Source organism: Perna viridis, chromosome 6 (assembly GCF_037379345.1).
Source record: "Perna viridis isolate PV_CMFRI_1.1 ecotype Kerala chromosome 6, ASM3737934v1, whole genome shotgun sequence".
In the NCBI taxonomy this organism is placed as follows: domain Eukaryota; kingdom Metazoa; phylum Mollusca; class Bivalvia; order Mytilida; family Mytilidae; genus Perna; species Perna viridis.
The window spans coordinates 31,816,945-31,834,504 of record NC_142450.1 but is presented as its reverse complement, the minus strand read 5'-3'; the positions used below and the strand labels follow the sequence as shown (position 1 = coordinate 31,834,504).

Sequence of the window (17,560 nt, the reverse complement as noted above, 5' to 3'; positions counted from 1 at the left end):
GCTCCAACAATTATGTTTTGATAGAATTTTCACAGCCTTTTTTAACGAAAAGTACGCAGCAACCATTTACATTTGATTTTAGAAGATTAAAAACAATATGATCATTATATTTAAAACAGTAAGTAAGTGTTTTAACCCTAGCAACAATTTTAGACTGAAAAAAAAGTTGCAACCATATGCGTTTGGGTTAAGGAAGCTGAAAACAGGAAAGATACATTTTGAAACCAAAAGTCACTTTTTTCTTCCTAGTAACAAGCTTATACCTAACAAAGACCCCTGCTAATATATGTTTTAGAGTTTAGAAGATCTGCATCAATTAAAATTGCTATTTGAAACCGAAATATACTCGTATTCTCTTGCAAAATCATACCTAACAAAGACCCCTGCATATATATGATTTTTTAAAGTTAGAAGATCAGCATCAATTAGAATAAGTTATTTGAAACTGAAATAAACTTGATTTCTCCTGCAACATCATACTTAAAAAAAGGTCCATAGGAGTCTAATGTTTCTTTTAATTTAAAAGGAACACATCAATAAAGATTGGGTATTTTTTTAATTGGAAATGATTTTTTCCAGAATTTTGACGGTATAGTTACTTAATTATTTAGCGATGTGAAGTGTAACCATATCAATTTCAGTGATAAGCAGACCTCCAAAATAAACAATTCAGCAACGGGGACTCCATCATATGCTAAATTTATTCAACGGGTCATAATTTTCCTTTCCTCGTTTATCTACCCCGGACTTGACTTTTATGAGCAACTCGGCGGGTGTTTCTAGAAAACAGAGGACGCTTACCCTACCGGTGCATCTGGTTCATGCTCCCTGTTTTTAGTGGAGTCCGAGTTGCTCATTTGCTTTTGTTACTTTGTATGTATGATTTTAATTACTTTATGTTCTTTGTTGTGTATGTCTGTTTTCCATGACTGGTATTTGTTCCTGGATTACATTCTTTTGATTACCGCTATAACCTTTGTTCCCTTGATTACTCAAGAATAGATGCATTTATCGTGAAACGCGATTGAGTTGTCCTTCTTTGTCTGCTTGAAACCGTTCACTGGTCATGGATATTAAGGCACGAAATCGGTACCTATTAGCGAGTTGTTTCCCTTAATCATTATAAAAGGGAGCGCTCGCTGATTTCCGGTCCCTTTTTCTGAAAAATTCTGACAGGTACGCATCAATACATCGTAGTTTCATCTTTTTTAAGATTTGTAAAATAAGAAAAATATGGAAATTTATTCATGAAAAAAGACCTGTATAAGCCATTCAATGTGAATTATTGAGAATTTATGCTAACATATTCACTGGATGGCTTTGGATTGAATGTTGAATTTGATAGAACATCACATGGCAACGTTACAAAGTTGACTAAACTTTTCCAACCAATGGGAACATATCCTATAGGCCTACCAAAACCAAATCCTGCTCCTGTACCTGACTCCAATCCAGTCCCAATTGCAGGTACAATACCTTGATGATAACAGTACACCACAACACATATCAGACACTAATCAGGTGGTCGTTGATCAAATACCAAGTGTATATGCAAAATTGGGGCTCACAGTCTCGGAGACAAACAAAAACAAAATAATTAATGGTCAGTTTATAGAGCTAGAACATTTGCTTGACTTGAAAAACCTTCACAAAGAGGAAAAAACTCTAGTTGTGGTGGATTGTTGCATTATTGCAAAAGATAAACCTTAAACTAACAATAACATCATTGAAAAATGGACGGACGCGTCCATTATTTATATGAGCATTTATCTATCAGCACATCCACAAAAATCACAGGATCTTCTTAAATACCTTCAAACCGTACGTTTGGGTTCTAATTGAATAAAAAGGTTAAGGCTGGGGCGAATTTGATGTTCAGCTCAGGCTTAATGTCGCCAGTGACCCAAACAAACAATGGGATGTAGTTGACCAAGATTTGTCGTTAAAATGAAAATGGGCCCTCACACACACAATTCATACACCTTCTCATGCATCAAGCACGACAAACAACAGATCAATAAATAAGTGTTATGATTATAATAACAAAGGTGCGTTTACAAGAAACCCTTGTGTTTCTATGCATGTCTGTTTTAGATGTTCAGATTGTCATTCTTATTACGATTGCCCCATCATGATAAAAAGGAACCGATCCCAAAATGGTGGGAATTAGCTCTTTCGTCCGAGAGTCCCAGGTAATTCCTTTTGACAATTCAGACCATCCTATCAAGGCAGAACGCAGGCAAATTTCCAAGTTCCGGAACATATGGGCACTGGGAGACTCTCCTATCTACGTTAAACCTCTTGTCGAACAATCATAGCCATGCTCGCTTAAGACATTGCTGTAGAAATGATACAAGGTTTTTGTGCATCTCTGCTAACATGCATTTCATGCTTTCGGGCCTCTCTAGTGCTTCCTTTTAACATAATGTAAGGTATATTTGTTCCAAATTATTGCTAAGTACCTTTTCTTGTTTTTGTAAAATATGTAGAAAAAGTCTAATGATGTCAGTGACGATTTGGTATACTAATTTGGTTATGAGTCATACAAATATTTATGAGTTTGCATATAAAATAAGTGTTTTTACCATGGGCAAGAACTATTCATGATGTATTAAATTTTATACAGCAACCGTTCTATTAGAGCAGTCAATATGCATAGGCCGTATATTTACAAGTGATATACGGACACTGACTAAATATAACTTTTCTGTTTTGTCGTCAATAACATTGCATTGTTTTCAAGTTGTCTGGATTTTGTTTTTTGAATTATAAAAAAATAACTTTGTTTTCCTTGCTAAAATCTTCATTTTTCGTTTAAAACTTTTCTTCAGGCAGTAGAAATAGACAATAACAGTGCATTGACAGTTCAATATCCGCAATTAAACTTAAGCTAAATGCAAATCTAGCGGCTCAAATTGGACATATTTCTTACTAATGTTTTATTTTCTTGTGTGACGTCTTGTTTCCCTTATATTCAGTTTTTTTTATTATGTAATCTATTTTATTCGGTATGTAGATAGTCTTTGATTCATGTATTCATGTTTAGACTATGGTTTTGGATTTTAACGTATTTGAATCACCACACTGCTGACGCTTTGATATTTTTTGCCTACATTTATATCATTTGTGATATTGCAGTTACCTGTTTTCCCAGTTATCTGTTCTCCACAGTGGAAATGAAAACAGAATGCTAATCCAAAACCTCAAGGTTCAGGTCTTAATGGATTTTATGCCTTAGAATTGTGCACCACATCTTCAAAACGTATTTTTAAAACTTTCCACCAAACAAAAATACAAAGAAATTTTGGAATGCTTATGATTATCAAATAAGTTAGATAGACCTGATATGACCTTTGATATTGTCTTTTCTGTGATGACTGTTTGGTTAATTACGCCCTAGTCAGTCCCCTGAAAATTCCTTATGCCCTTCAACGTTGTCTTACTTTAGTATAAGTAAGCTTTTTTTCAGATCAAATATACAGTATACATTGTAGCATCAACACTATGACATAAAAATGTTAGTATATAAATTTTCCCAATCTTGTTCTGAACACCTTAAACCTTTCGATTCGAACCAGAAGAAATTTATGGACACATATTAATATATATATACTTAATTCAAACAAAGATATTTAGTATGCTCGTACATCAAATTAGATTTAAGTAGCACTCCAGAATCATGTAAAATATGATTTATTGTTGGCAACCGACATATTAATATTTTTTTTTATATTTTGCTTTAAATGTTATAATACACAGAAATTAACATGTGGCTTTTCTTATAACCCGTGTTCTTAGCAGATAAAAAATATAAAAAATGCACTGTAAAATTCAAAATTAAGGGCGATTACTCTAAATGACACTAAAATACAATAGAAACTATTGGATGGTAATGTGAATTATCCTCTATATAGCTATGAGCAGACAGATTAGAATGAATTATAATACATTTCATGATATAGACCCACAAAACAATTTAATAACAAAAATAAAAATGTGAAGCAATTTTGAGGTGTATCACATATTACAGAATTTGATTCTTACAAACTGTTATTTTTTTATATCATTTCAGTGTTACATAACATATGTAGTTTTAAGTCAACTATTAAATTTACTCTTACAAAATCAAAGCTACTGAGAATATAATTCAAGATTATGAATTACTTTTTTGGATTTAAATTCTCCACTGCTTATAAGACTACAAAACATCGAAAAACAACAAATCAGATGAACTGTGAAATTTTATATTAAACGCTTATTGACCATTGAAAGAAAAGCTTGAATAAGTGTTTTCAAAATTTTTAAATCACCTCTTTTTCATATTTATCATCAAAGTATTTTCTTTTTTAAAATGAACATTTTAAGTATGTGTATGAAAGTAAAGTAGCTAGATATTGATTTCCACGATGAATTAGCTGTCAGGCGAGCAGGCATGCAGTCATGTCGTTTGGGTTTATTCTAAATTTGGATATTCAGGACACATTCCTCGTCTATATTGATGTATAATTCAAAATTCGATTGTTTATTTCTCATCTAGGTTTTCCATAAACTAACTTGGTATTGTGAGGTAATTAGAGTCGATCTGTCCGCAGTCCGCATTCCAAATAAAAGCCCTGATGAAGGAATAAATCTGAATTTTGATTTTAGTCGATTAGAAATTAAGCTGATAGAATAGTTTTTAATTTTTAGCCAGGATGTGCGAAATAATCATTTTTGGGGCAGTTTACGCATTTTCATTAACCGCTTTGCCGTTAAGGAAGCGTAAACTGTCCCAAAGTTCCTTATTAAGCATAACTTGGTCAAAAATTAAAGCCATTCCTTAAGGAGGTAGAGCTAGAGTAAGGGACATAACTCGTACAAATCATTAGAATGTTGGTATTCACCATTTGACACCAAGCTCAAGTAAGCATCTAAGTAACTTGGATTGATTTCATTTTGTTTCAAGTGAAAGCTTAAAAGGCTTTGGTGAAATTGTATATAATACAAACATATCACTGATTTCAAGAGTTATGTCCCTTACCCCAGGTCTACCGCCTTAAATACCAGAAAAATCATCCAGGCACACATCGTTCATTGTACATGTACATGTCGTTCTACATTTTAACTGATAAGAAGTAGGATACCGTTTCCATTAGACTAATGGCTAGACATGTTTTGTGTTTATATTTCCAATGTTTATATGCATATATCTTACAGGTAAAGTTTTTATTAATCACGCCATCTTTAAATTTATGTACATGTACGTATATGTCATTTCAATATTATAAAACATATGTAGTTTAAATCAGATAAAATTTATAAGGATAAATGTGTAAAAGTGAAAAATGTGACAAAGTTTATACTATAGGTATCACTTCACATGGATATTTATAAAAAAGATATTTATAGGACTAAAAACTTTACCATTTAATAAAAATAAAAGTTTAACAAACTCAAGCTAAAACCTTATATTTGGAACAAAATTACAAACGAATAATTTCTGATTTGGTGTGTGTTATCAGTATAATAAACACTGGTACGTATACGAAGGATTTGAAATCTGGTTTACGCTGTTGTATAATCGGATACTTGTGATTTTTTTTTTCAATTTAAACTAATGATGAGAAATTCAAAATTATTCTTGAGTTTTGATTGATTCAAACCAATTAAGCTGTCTGCTTCCTTCAAATATTGGGGGTTTTTTTATCAAATAGTACATATGTAGCGTAAACGCAACAGCATTAAAAACGACGACCACGGTTGTAACTCCTAAACCGACCAGGGAACTAGGTGTGTGGCATGCCATTTTATTTCACCACAGACCACTTTCTACCGAGGTACATTAGACCTTAAATTAATTGTGGTAATTTTTATAAGTTTGAAACCTAATTATATAATTTGTTATTATTATTACCATTATTATTATGTTATTTCAATTAAACGAAAATCTTCATAGCATCGTTGTTGATGAACTTGTTTTATACGTTATACTTATTTTAAATATTTTCTTTTGACATATATATTTTACCCTTTGACATAAATATTTTACCCTTTGACATATCAGTACACCGTTTCAACTTGGTTCTGTTTTAACCTATACAAAAAACATGCAGACTTTTTACATTATCATGTTTCATTTAAGCATCTCCTGATTATGGAAAACAAATATGGAGATATAGATGCGTGTTATGCCATGCCTTTAACTGACCAAGATACAAAGGATATACAATTTGCTTCAAAGCTTGTTATCCTAGAGGTAAATCTGTGTTAATGCCTGACATTATAAAAAAAAAACATGTCTTACCTTAAACAATCATTCTAAATGCTTTTTAACTGAAAAAAAATTGTATTTTAAATTGAAATTTCAACGAACTTCGATCGTTTTAAGTGTTGAAGTAAACATCTTACTGAATGTTTAATAGTAGCATAAAAAATATTTTGTTATTTCTCAAGTTCTTTTGTTAATATTTGTATGGAAATTATTATTGAATATTAGACATATACTCTCACTAATTCATTTCATTTCAGAATTTCTTACTCAGTCAAGTTGCCAATAATAACTATGTAAGGTGGTCTCCTGATGATCTTGCTGTCCGAGACGGACATTATGGTGTCAATCAGTGTACCAATGATGTGTATAGAGTATTCAGATTATGACATCATAAATCATCAGCATTTAAAACGCGTTATTATGTCGATATCTAATTACCTGTTTTGCTTAACATTGAAAATTATAATTTGTTTGCTGAACGTCGCTAATTGTTTAATATTCACTATCACTGATTTTGGCATACTTTCATCATCGAAAATGGTACAAATGCGATATGCTCTAAAATCGGGTTGCTTCCGCTAAAATTTTGGTTCCGTTGATATTATTGCGCACTCTTTCATAACTCGAATGGTTATATATAAATATCGGTGTCCTGATAATAACATATATATGATCTTTATATAATAAATTGGAACGAACACCTGTGTTTGAATCGGAAATTTGGTAATATTACATAAATTAAATACTAAACGATCATTTTATCTTTAAATGTTAATTTCCCGTTCTAATACAGCAAAAAGCAAAAATATACATGGACATGTGTATGATATGTTTTAAAAAGGTGCTTTGTAGCGACCTTTGGGTCGCTTATAATATTGACCAGAGAACCAGTTTAGGAACCAGATTAAGCAGCTGGCAATAAATATTCATAAATATCGGGGCGTGCTAATGTATATGACCTATATAGTCTTGTAAAGAGCCTCAGTGCCTGAATCGGAAACCGGGTAATGTTCAAAGCTTACCGATCATTGCATGAAAACTTCTTGTTCTCGTACAAGCATGAAACACACGTAGAACACACGTGTATGATACTTTAGACGTACATTTTTATCTCGTATGAAGCTAGAACTATGTCACTAAGTGGTAAATACGGTAAGGATCTGCAGCATTTAGTGGCGTATAACTACATATTTATGCAAATCACATGCGAATATTAAGTACTGAAATAACGAGTGCAAGAAGTCGCTAACAATATTAGCGACTTAAAAAGACAACCACGAAAAAAACATGTCAGTAACTGGAAGCCAATGAATACTATTAATTAACACAGAATTTCTAATAATTTGTAGTTGCACATGTAGTCTGATTTTTATCATAAAGGGGGTATTAGAAATATCTTTTTATTCTTATTTTCAAGTCTAGAAAAGATATGTGTCCATTGCCAATAAGAACTATTAGTGTGATTTTGACAATGAAAAGAAAATTACCGACATTACAGACAGTATTATTTTAATGAACAAAGCATTGTAACAGAGTTGTTGGGTTTTGAAATATGCTTATTACTAGACAATAGCAATATATGAATCATTTGTAACCTTCGAAATTTCGAATGACACGTTAGTCAATAATATCATAAATGATAATTGATAAGGTCACACGGAAACACCTACAATGTTATTACATGAATCATGATTCGGAATAGCAGGTCCGGGTGTCGAAACAATAAGCCTGCAACAGCGCTAAGCTTGTCGTAAAAGGCGACTAAATAGTGCTCAGAAACCTAGCCGGGAGCTAGGCGCTCTGCCCAAAGAGCAACTGGGTTGTGTGCCCCAGGTGGTGGAATGGGGTACGCATGCGTGTTTCATGCTGGGGTTGTCAGGCTATAATACGGAAAACCTGAACCGCAAACCATAGTGGTGCACCGTGTTTGGAAAGATGCCACGAACCCTGCTGTGGTATTTGATAGGAGTAGGAACTTTTGCGCTCCGCCACAGAAGGCTAAATCTACCCATACCTCCCTTTTATCTTGTTGCAATCAAAATTTTTCTTTGTGTCCCATCCTTGTTTCATATCATCATCATTTTATGTTCATTTTGTCATCCTTTTCATGTTCATCGTCTGAATATAGCCGAATTATTGGTGGTCGGACGTTAAACCCCAACAATCTATCAATCATGATTCGGAATACGTTCATTTGGAAATAATTCTTTTCTATATTTGTGAGTATGACATGAAACTCATATAATAACACGACATCGCAGAATACAGCATAAGACAACACAGTTTGAATATAATTTTCAATCCAGATCTCACCCCCACTCCTGTGTGATTTCTTTTTCTCCAAGTTTCCCGGTCGACCAAATCATTTTTCATTGAACAGCTTCATTTATGAAACGATGTTAATTTTTTACCTCCCCTGACTTTACTGTAATGCACACCTACTTATGGTTAAACAGGGATTGATACCTGTTTTTTTTCTGGCAGTAGTCCAAGGACTAGTAGATACACAATTTTTAGTAGTCCCTGAACATATTTAGTAGTCCCCTAAAATTACGGGAAATGCAGACACTTCAGCAGTTGACCGAAAATAATGCAACTTGGAAACTTAATTTATGATCTCAAATTCAAAGACATCGGATGTATTATGAGGACATTACCCTTAAAAGCACGAACATTTTTCATAAAAGTTACGTTATACCGCGTTGCTGTCAACATCGTACTGATCATAACTAACAACCAAACCGACCAATCACGATTCCTAAAACAGTCACACAAACATCAATAATGTAAACATTCAATTTTTTAACCGTAGGTGAAAGAAACACGTTGCAGAAGTTCTGTCTGACGGCTACAATAATACAATTCACATGACAATTACACGCAATTAAGTCATTTTCAATATTGAATATTTACTTTTCCCGCGGATTATTTCTACCCAAAATTTCAGTAGTCCCCAGCCAGTTTTAGTCGCCTCGGGTGATCGGACTAGTGGAAATGTCGATGCCTGGTTAAATGTTATGTCAGTAATTTCGCCGACAACGTAAATAGTTTGTGTTCCAAAAGTAAGTCAAACAAATCAGCGATTCAACGTTAATGGTCATAATATCTTTGATAGATTTCGGGCCATTGTTTTTTACTGATATTGCCTAAGGTATATTGTAACTATATGATAAATATATTTTAATATATAATAGCATTAAAACCAATGATTGTTCAACACTATGTACTTCTATTCCCCTTACTCAGTTAAAATTCCGACTTAAAAACATTATACATCGTTGTTTTTCATAGATACAGTTCTTGTTAGAGATTCCTAATACTTTGTAAGAAATAATTCCAAATCACTTTCCAAATATACAGAAAAAGATGTTCACAGAATCTTGGAATTTTTAATCGACAACATATTTGTCCAGTGTGGTGGACGCGATTTTTAACTAATGGTCGGCATTCCAATGGGAACAAATTGTGCTCTTTTACTTGCTGACCTATGCCTTCACTCTTATAAGGTTGATTTTATAGCTGATCTGATCCGAGAGAAAGAATATCGTTTAGCTAGATCCTTTAATCTCAGTTTCCGCTATATAGATGACGTATTATCTTTAAACAATCCTAATTTTGGGGATTTGATGCATGACATCTATCCCAAAAAACTTGAGATAAAGGATACTACAGACACTGTAAAGTCAGCCTCATATCTTGACCTACACTTAGAAATCAATAGTAAAGGAAAACTATTGACCAAACTTTACGACAAACGTGATGACTTTTCATTCAGCATTGTCAACTTTCCTTTCATTTGTGGCAATATCCCTTCAGCACCTACGTATGGAGTGTTCATATCACAACTCATACGTTATGCCAGAGCTTGCCGAAACTACACAGACTTTGCGTATCTAGCTAGAGTTCTAACATTTATGCTTTTGGAACAGGGTTATGTTTCTACAAGAATAAAGTCATCACTACAGAAGTTTTATGGTCGTCATCATGAACTCGTGGATCGTTATCGTTATGATCTGTAGTGAAGACTTCAATATTGTAGCAACATAACCCTGTTCAGGAAGTCTAATGTTAAGAAGCCTAGGACCATACAAAAGTCAGTGTAGTTACGGCAATAACAGATGAATGGAAAGTTGACAATTCTAAATGCAAAGTCATCACGCTTGTCGTAAAGTTTAGTCAATAGTTTTCCTTTACCATCGATTTCTAAGCATAGGTCATGATATGAGGCTGATTTCACAGTGTCTGTAGTATAGTATCCTTTAACTCAAATTTTTTGGGGGTAGATGCGATGTATCAAATCACAGAAACTAGTATTGTTTAACGATAATACGTCATGTATATAGCGGAAACTGAGATTAAAGGATCTAGCTAAACTATATTCTTTCTTTCGGATCATATTAGCTATAAAGTCAGCCTTACAAGAGTGAAGGAATAGGTCAGCAAGTAGAGGAGCACAATTTCGTCTTATTAAAATGCCGATCGTTTGTTGAAAACTGCGTCTGGACAAATAAGTTGTCGATAAAAATTCCACCATTTAGAAAACATCTTTTCTGTATATTTGGAAGATGATTTGGAATTATCTTTTCACAAAGTATGAGAAATATTTACCAAGGACTATATATTTTTTATATGGTATATGTGAAACAAAACAATCGGCAGGACTTCTTTTATTAATTATTCAACAGAAATGTACAGCAACTTATTTTCTTCGATGTCCAGATCTTATTAAGAAATAGTTTTTACTTGAATATTGTTCTTTTCATAATATCATTGATTTTAATTTCATAGTTTAAAATAACGCACAATTTCTTTTATCGGTACTTACAAGTGACTTTTAAAATCTTGATCTGCATCACTGCAATGCGTATTTGGTTTATCAATGCCTAACTTATTGATAGGAATCAAAATACTGATTTGTCCTCTAATCAGAGAATGAATACGTTTAAGTGGCACTCCATCCAACAATCATACAAAATGTGATTCATGGTTGGAAAGTCTATATATATTTTTGATACTTGTTTAAAATACCATTGTTAACAGAAGTATACATGAGGCTTTTCATATAACCCTTGTTGTTAGGAGATAAAAAATATAAAAAATGTACTGAAGAATTAAGTGAGATAACTCTGTAGATGACACTAAAACACAATAGAAACTAATGATATGTGGATTGCTCCTTAGAGCTGACAGTTTGGAATGGATAATTATACATTTCATCATATAAATCTTTAAAACAACTTAATAACAAAAATAAAAATAATATGTAGCCGTTTCGAGGATGCATCACATATTACAGAAATTGCGTGATTTTTACAAAGACTTCTACTTAACAAAACGTTTTGCTCTCAATCCTATACACTTAGAAATATGTAATACTTATAACGGAAAAATAGAATATGACATATATGAAAAACCCAGTAGTACAAACTTGACTACAAAATTACAGTCAATGGCCCTCATTTAGTTTTCAATTCGAATAACGCTAGAATCTTGGTCTCCTTGACCGCTCTTAGAACTCGCTCTAAATTGCAATCACTTACTGACCGTTTTCGCTTAAATTCAACAAGATTGTACTAAGACAAAAAGCTCCAAACAGCGTCTGACGTTCGGAATTCACTCTAAGTAAGAGAGAAAAAAATCATCTGTCGCTGCATGGAATTTGATAATTTCAGTATGAATTGTTCAAAATAAGGAGAAGGAGAAATGGTAACAACATAGCCTCTAAACAAATCCTTGACTAAGTCAAAATCGGGATGATCCGCCTTTACAATGTGGCTAGTGACAGTATCACATACAAAGCAACTCAGTGTACTTATAAATCTAGTCGGCGAAGACTAAAGATAGATACGAACCTAATGACCATACTGTAAACCAGAGTGATAAGAATTCTGGAATTTGTATAAACTCATGAAAATGGCATTAATTCATATCTCTGGCGTGATACTTCTTTTAAACGTGCAGGTAAGGACATTCCTCAAATTTGTAAATAGTTTACTATATTTACTTTTCAGATGTATTGTATGTCCAATTTGAACCATTCTCAACCTGCTGAAAGGTAAGACCAAGTAATTACATTCTGATAAATAAATGTCGGTTAATATTTCAAGACTGCTACGCAGTTATTTAACGATTTGGTACTTTCGTTCAGAAGTTTTACTGATGAAAAGGCTTATGGTGCGTATACAAAAAGTAACAATCCTTAATTAATATAATAATAATAAAAATATTAAAATTTTCTCCATAACAAAATTAGATTGAAATAAATTAAATTCACTTTAAACTGTACTTTATGTAGAAGACTTAAAATTGAAATGATTTGCCATCCATTAAAATAACCTTTTGAAAGGCTGAAATCTAGAAAACAAAGGTCAATATTCAAACACAAAATAGATGAACATTAAGTATACACAACAGATGCAGCCAAGGGATACTTTTCTTGGCTATAACAATTAGTATTTTTCAGCAACATAAAATTGACCTAATACCATGTACTAAATCAGCACCTCGGTTGTGGTTTCCAACTTTCCGATTTTTACCTTGAAATTGCCATTTGCTATATGGACGTTCCTTTTTGGATTTTCCTTTTGACTACTTCACAGAGTTAATCAGTTCGGTAATTCTGTTATTACCCTTTATTTTTAAAACATAGATTTTAACATCGGCTGAACTTAGTCAAACAACACACAAGCTTACGACTTTACTTACACAAAAGACAACGTTAAAGCAAACCCCCAAACCAACAGCAGAGCCAGGAGTATGGCATGGTGTTGTTTTCCACTTCAGACCATATAGCGCTGAGGTAAAGTGTGTCATGTTATTTTCCACATCAGACCCCATGACATAATGTCGTGTAGCGTTCTTGTTGAAATACCGTACGGCGGGTTATTTTGCCGGGTTTAAACTTTTGCAATTTTTCAGAAAAAAAAAGATATACGAAAATTTTGGCCTTTCTTATTTAAGCGGATGCTAAGTGGGTCACAAGGTATTTAAGCCTAGAGTGAATATTTTGTGGAATTTTTTTTTTCGTTTTGAGCAAAAACACTGAAATACGTCTAAACTAGCACCCCGCAAAAAATACCCGCTAAACGATTTATAAATACGAGGTTTGATATTCTTAGAAGCTACTTTATATGAAAGAAAACATAGTAAAAATATGTGTATCGTAAATGTTTGCATTTGCTGGATAATGGAAAAGCCTGGTATTTTTTCTCTTCTTACAAATTATATTTCCTCCAAAATTTACAATACTTATATTTTCATTCATAAATGTAATAAAATATAACTTTATATTATTAAGATAGCAAATTAAATAGTACCGTTTATATTTTTTTTTATGTTTTCACACACAAACGTATAAGGGTCTGAAGTAAGAAATGTGCCATGATCATCATGCTTATCCGAGTCTCACTTGATTAGTGAGTAATAAACGTTAATGCCTTTTATGATCCGACATTATTGAAATGACTAAGTGTTAATATATCGGTCGGTTAAAATTCTGAACACAAAAATTACGACAAATAACATATTTTGTTCCTTTTTTCCGTGATTGTCATGAACTGGGCGTAATGACAAGAACAATAGTGCGTTGATATAAAATAAATAAAAATGATGTAAAGAATTGCTCCGCTAAATGACATATAAACGTAAAAATTGTAATGAAGTTTTTGTTCATCAAGCTAAATATACATCTTCTGCAACTACCATTTAACTACTTATTCGTCCATAATCACCCTATTTTGTAAAATTTGCCTTTTTAAGATATTTTTGGTTAAATTTAGTGGATATGCACCTTTTCCGGCACTTTTTCCCTTAGGTAAAAGTAAAAAAAATATCTACCTCACAGATGCTTCAGGATAAATTTAAATACATTTGTTCGTTTTCTAGATGTATTGAACATATTCAAAGCAGAGAAACACAAATTGAGTATACGATGTGCCACTCATTGCCTGATTTTTACACAGAATGGTACTTAACATTTTTGTATTGTATGGAAGAGTAATCAAGGGAACCAAAGCCATAGCGGCAACCAAAAGAATGTAATCCAGGGACAAAAACCAGACATCGAAAACAGACATACACAACAAAGAACACAAAGTAACCAAAATGATACACACAAAGTAACAAAGGCAAATGAGCAACTCTGACTCCACTAAAAACTAGGAGCATGGACCAGGTGCACCGGTAGGGCAAGCGTCCTCTGCTTCTCCAGAAACACACGCCGAGTTGCTCATAAAAAGCAAAGTCCGGGGTAGACAAACGAGGAAAGGAAAACTATGACCCGCCGAACAAATCAGTTTTCGTGGTGCAGATAGATACACCAAATTAAGAAGACAATTCCAACGTTATGGAAGCTATAACTATAACTTCATTCTTGCAGAGATTAATGATAATGAAAAATCACGATGTCTGCTACGCAATGCCATTGACAGATCAAGATTTCAAGGATACACAAAATCAATTGAAACTCAGAGCATTAGAGGTAATTTACATTTACAGGGATAAAATTTAAAACATAAATCTTTTAATTATTCCTGTTTACGAAAATTGTTTTCTTTCAAAACAATTACAGACTACAAATTCATTGAAAACGAAGATTAGAAAGTGTCCCTATCAAATACACAGGTTAAACTACAGCAGATTACATGGAATGTTGAGCTTTTGATGGCTTTTTCATATTATTTTCGTTATGTTTTCAAAACTAACAAGTACTATCTTTTAAAAAGATATCCGACGCATATTCTCGGTTTGTTAATACCCAAATCTGATCAAGATTTTATTTGGTGAACTGTATGGTCACTGTACTATGTTTCGTATTTCAATTATTTCATTGGTTCAACAAGTAAACCAATTCCAATTATTCAATACATAAAAGATTATTCAATGTATAAAATTAGTTGCAAATGTTCTGGACATCAATGCCCCCAATTGGAGCCTTAATTTAACGGTTGCTATCACATGCGGATTTATAAGCTAAATCGGTTAGGTTGTTATGGTTAAGCATCATGGATGTCACGTGATATAAAAGCGATCTCAATAACGACTGCGTCGGAAAAGGGAAACAATAAAGAATACAAAGTAAGCACATACTGAATAGAATATTTAATATGTTTGCATTCTGGCAAATTTAGAACAGAAAGAATATAGAAGTTTACCATACTTAATGACTAAACCAAATTAAGAAGACATTTCCAATGTATATGCGCTAGAAAGACCTGTATTTTTGGCTACGAAAAGAAATTTCGTCATTAGTAGATTGTTTTCAATTTTTGATGGCACTACCGTACAATTATTCTGATTAACTGGCGAAAAAAATGGTATTAAAATTCAAAATACCAGAATTTTTGTCTGACACATACATTTGATGGTTGCACCAATAAATATGCTTGTTTTGTTTATATTACTCTAAAATGCTGAAATGTTTTTACAGGGCTTCATGATGGTACAGGTAGCAGGACAACATTATGCCCCTTGGTCATCAGATGATTTAGCTGTACGTGATGGTTACTATGGGGTCAAGGAATGTACAAAATCTGTTTTTAGAGTTTATAGAATCTAATCACATTGAAGAAGTCTGCATATTCTTTCAAAAAAGAAACAAAGCGTTTACGTTATAGTTAATGGATGATTGATTTATTTCAACCGTATTTTCATCTGACCATCTACACAAAACAATAATTTTAAGTTACATTTTTTAGTTTGTATTTATTTTATAACCTTTACATATTTAAAATTGTCGACGTTTATCTTAAGCAGATTGAATAATTTAATGGCATTTTTCTGGAATTAATAACCACATTATCATAAGTCTAGTTTTTAAAAAGGAAATACCATCAAACTTAATAACATTACACAAAGCGCCATTGTTTACATATCTGAAAAAGGCATTTTATGTGATGTTCAGCAGGAATTGGGTACACTTTCTCTAGTGTCTTGCACAAGGATAAAATCTCCAAAAAGAAGTTACACCGTCGTAATCACAATTTGATCGACCGATTTAAAGTTTCTATTACACAGAAGAGAAAGATATCTTCGGTTAGGTTTACAAATCACCGAACTTGACACTTACTAGCTACAGTAGTGTAGCTCCTTTCAAATAGTGGGTGTATAATATAAATATATAAGATAATAAGGGAGTTACAAGAGCTTGATCTTATCACTCACAACATTGTGCGCGTTGAAATTAAAAATAGCGTTTACTTTCAATCACAAATTAAATTTTTGACGCTTGGACAGTTTGTTTTGCATGATTCATGGCTATATGATCAGGATCATTTGATATAGTGTCCATATGCACGTGGTTTTTGATCATCAATTTGTCGATTTCAAATAATTTTCTACTTTTCCCATACATTTTACTTTACTTAGAGCATGAAACTATGATAAAATAAGTGTGCATTTCTCAGTTTTTTTATCTCTTTGTACCTCTATTTGACAGCGTATCGGGGAAATGCATTATTGTCCACGTAGCTAGGCACTTACTGGATCATACTCACTTGTAATGTGACAGATGTTGACGGGGCACGACTTGCTTATCCTTCCGTAGTTCACATTTCAGGTGCTTTAGTTTGTAGTGTGTCGTTTACTTTGATTTCGATGTAATTGAATTTCCAATATCTGACGCTGCAGAAATTTGTTTGCCAAAATTCTTTCAATTGAATTCAATTCAAAACCTATTTCAGAAGATTTATCACAATATTAAAAATCCTAAAGCTAAAATTTCACATCAGAATGTGTAATTTATAAAACATATCGATCGCTCGTAAATACAAATCTCACCGCCATACTGTTTTATCAACGCATTTATGGCTGTAAAACAAAATTTCCGCTTTTATATTTGAAGAAAGAATGTAATCCAGGGACAAAGACCGGACGTGGAAAATAGAAATACACAACAAATAACATAAAGTAACTAAAATGATACATACAAAGTAACAAAAGCCAATGAACAACTCGGACTCCACTAAAAGCTTGGAGCATGGACCAGGTGCACCGGTAGGGAAAGCGTCCTCTGTTTTTTCTAGAAACATCCGCCGAGTTGCTCATAAAAAGTCATGTTCGGGGTAGACAAACGAGGAAAGGAAAACTATGGCCCGTTGAATAAATCAGTTTTCATGGTGCAGATGGATACACCATAACGATCCACATGATGACAACCATAAAATTTCTGTAGTGATGACTTCAATCTTGTAGCAACATAGTTCTGTTCCAGAAGCCTATTTGTTAGAGTTCTAATGCTTTGTTTCTGAGTAATGGGCAAGTTTGTTTATCATTTTTAACTGGTTATTACTGCTTACTGATGGTATCTTCTTT

The 17,560-nt window shown here is 32.9% G+C and overlaps 2 protein-coding genes across 2 annotated transcripts; both read left to right on the top strand.

Moving 5' to 3' along the window:
• The first annotated feature begins 5,069 nt into the window (after window positions 1-5,069).
• Window positions 5,070-7,006, top strand: LOC148614565 (uncharacterized). Its single transcript, XM_088586187.1, has 4 exons — window positions 5,070-5,196; window positions 5,694-5,816; window positions 6,122-6,235; window positions 6,508-7,006. Exons 1-4 carry the CDS (start codon window positions 5,140-5,142, stop codon window positions 6,634-6,636), a joined length of 423 nt encoding a protein of 140 aa, XP_088442313.1. The 5' UTR covers window positions 5,070-5,139; the 3' UTR covers window positions 6,637-7,006.
• A 5,048-nt stretch (window positions 7,007-12,054) lies between these two features.
• On the top strand, window positions 12,055-15,819 carry LOC148614564 (uncharacterized). The gene is made up of 4 exons (XM_088588737.1): window positions 12,055-12,211; window positions 12,900-13,049; window positions 14,628-14,729; window positions 15,678-15,819. The coding sequence occupies exons 1-4, from the start codon at window positions 12,158-12,160 to the stop codon at window positions 15,804-15,806; spliced, it is 435 nt and encodes a 144-aa protein (XP_088444863.1). The 5' UTR covers window positions 12,055-12,157; the 3' UTR covers window positions 15,807-15,819.
• Window positions 15,820-17,560: the final 1,741 nt, after the last annotated feature.

Excerpts from the sequence above, each read along its gene's own strand:
- LOC148614565 (XM_088586187.1), top strand. The coding sequence starts at position 5,140 with ATGGCTAGACATGTTTTGTGTTTATATTTCCAATGTTTATATGCATAT. Across the intron at positions 5,817-6,121 it reads ACAGACCACTTTCTACCGAG|CATCTCCTGATTATGGAAAA; the intron begins GTACATTAGACC and ends GTTTCATTTAAG. Across the intron at positions 6,236-6,507 it reads CAAAGCTTGTTATCCTAGAG|AATTTCTTACTCAGTCAAGT; the intron begins GTAAATCTGTGT and ends ATTTCATTTCAG.
- LOC148614564 (XM_088588737.1), top strand. The coding sequence starts at position 12,158 with ATGAAAATGGCATTAATTCATATCTCTGGCGTGATACTTCTTTTAAAC. Across the intron at positions 13,050-14,627 it reads TCAGACCATATAGCGCTGAG|AGATTAATGATAATGAAAAA; the intron begins GTAAAGTGTGTC and ends TCATTCTTGCAG. Across the intron at positions 14,730-15,677 it reads TGAAACTCAGAGCATTAGAG|GGCTTCATGATGGTACAGGT; the intron begins GTAATTTACATT and ends ATGTTTTTACAG.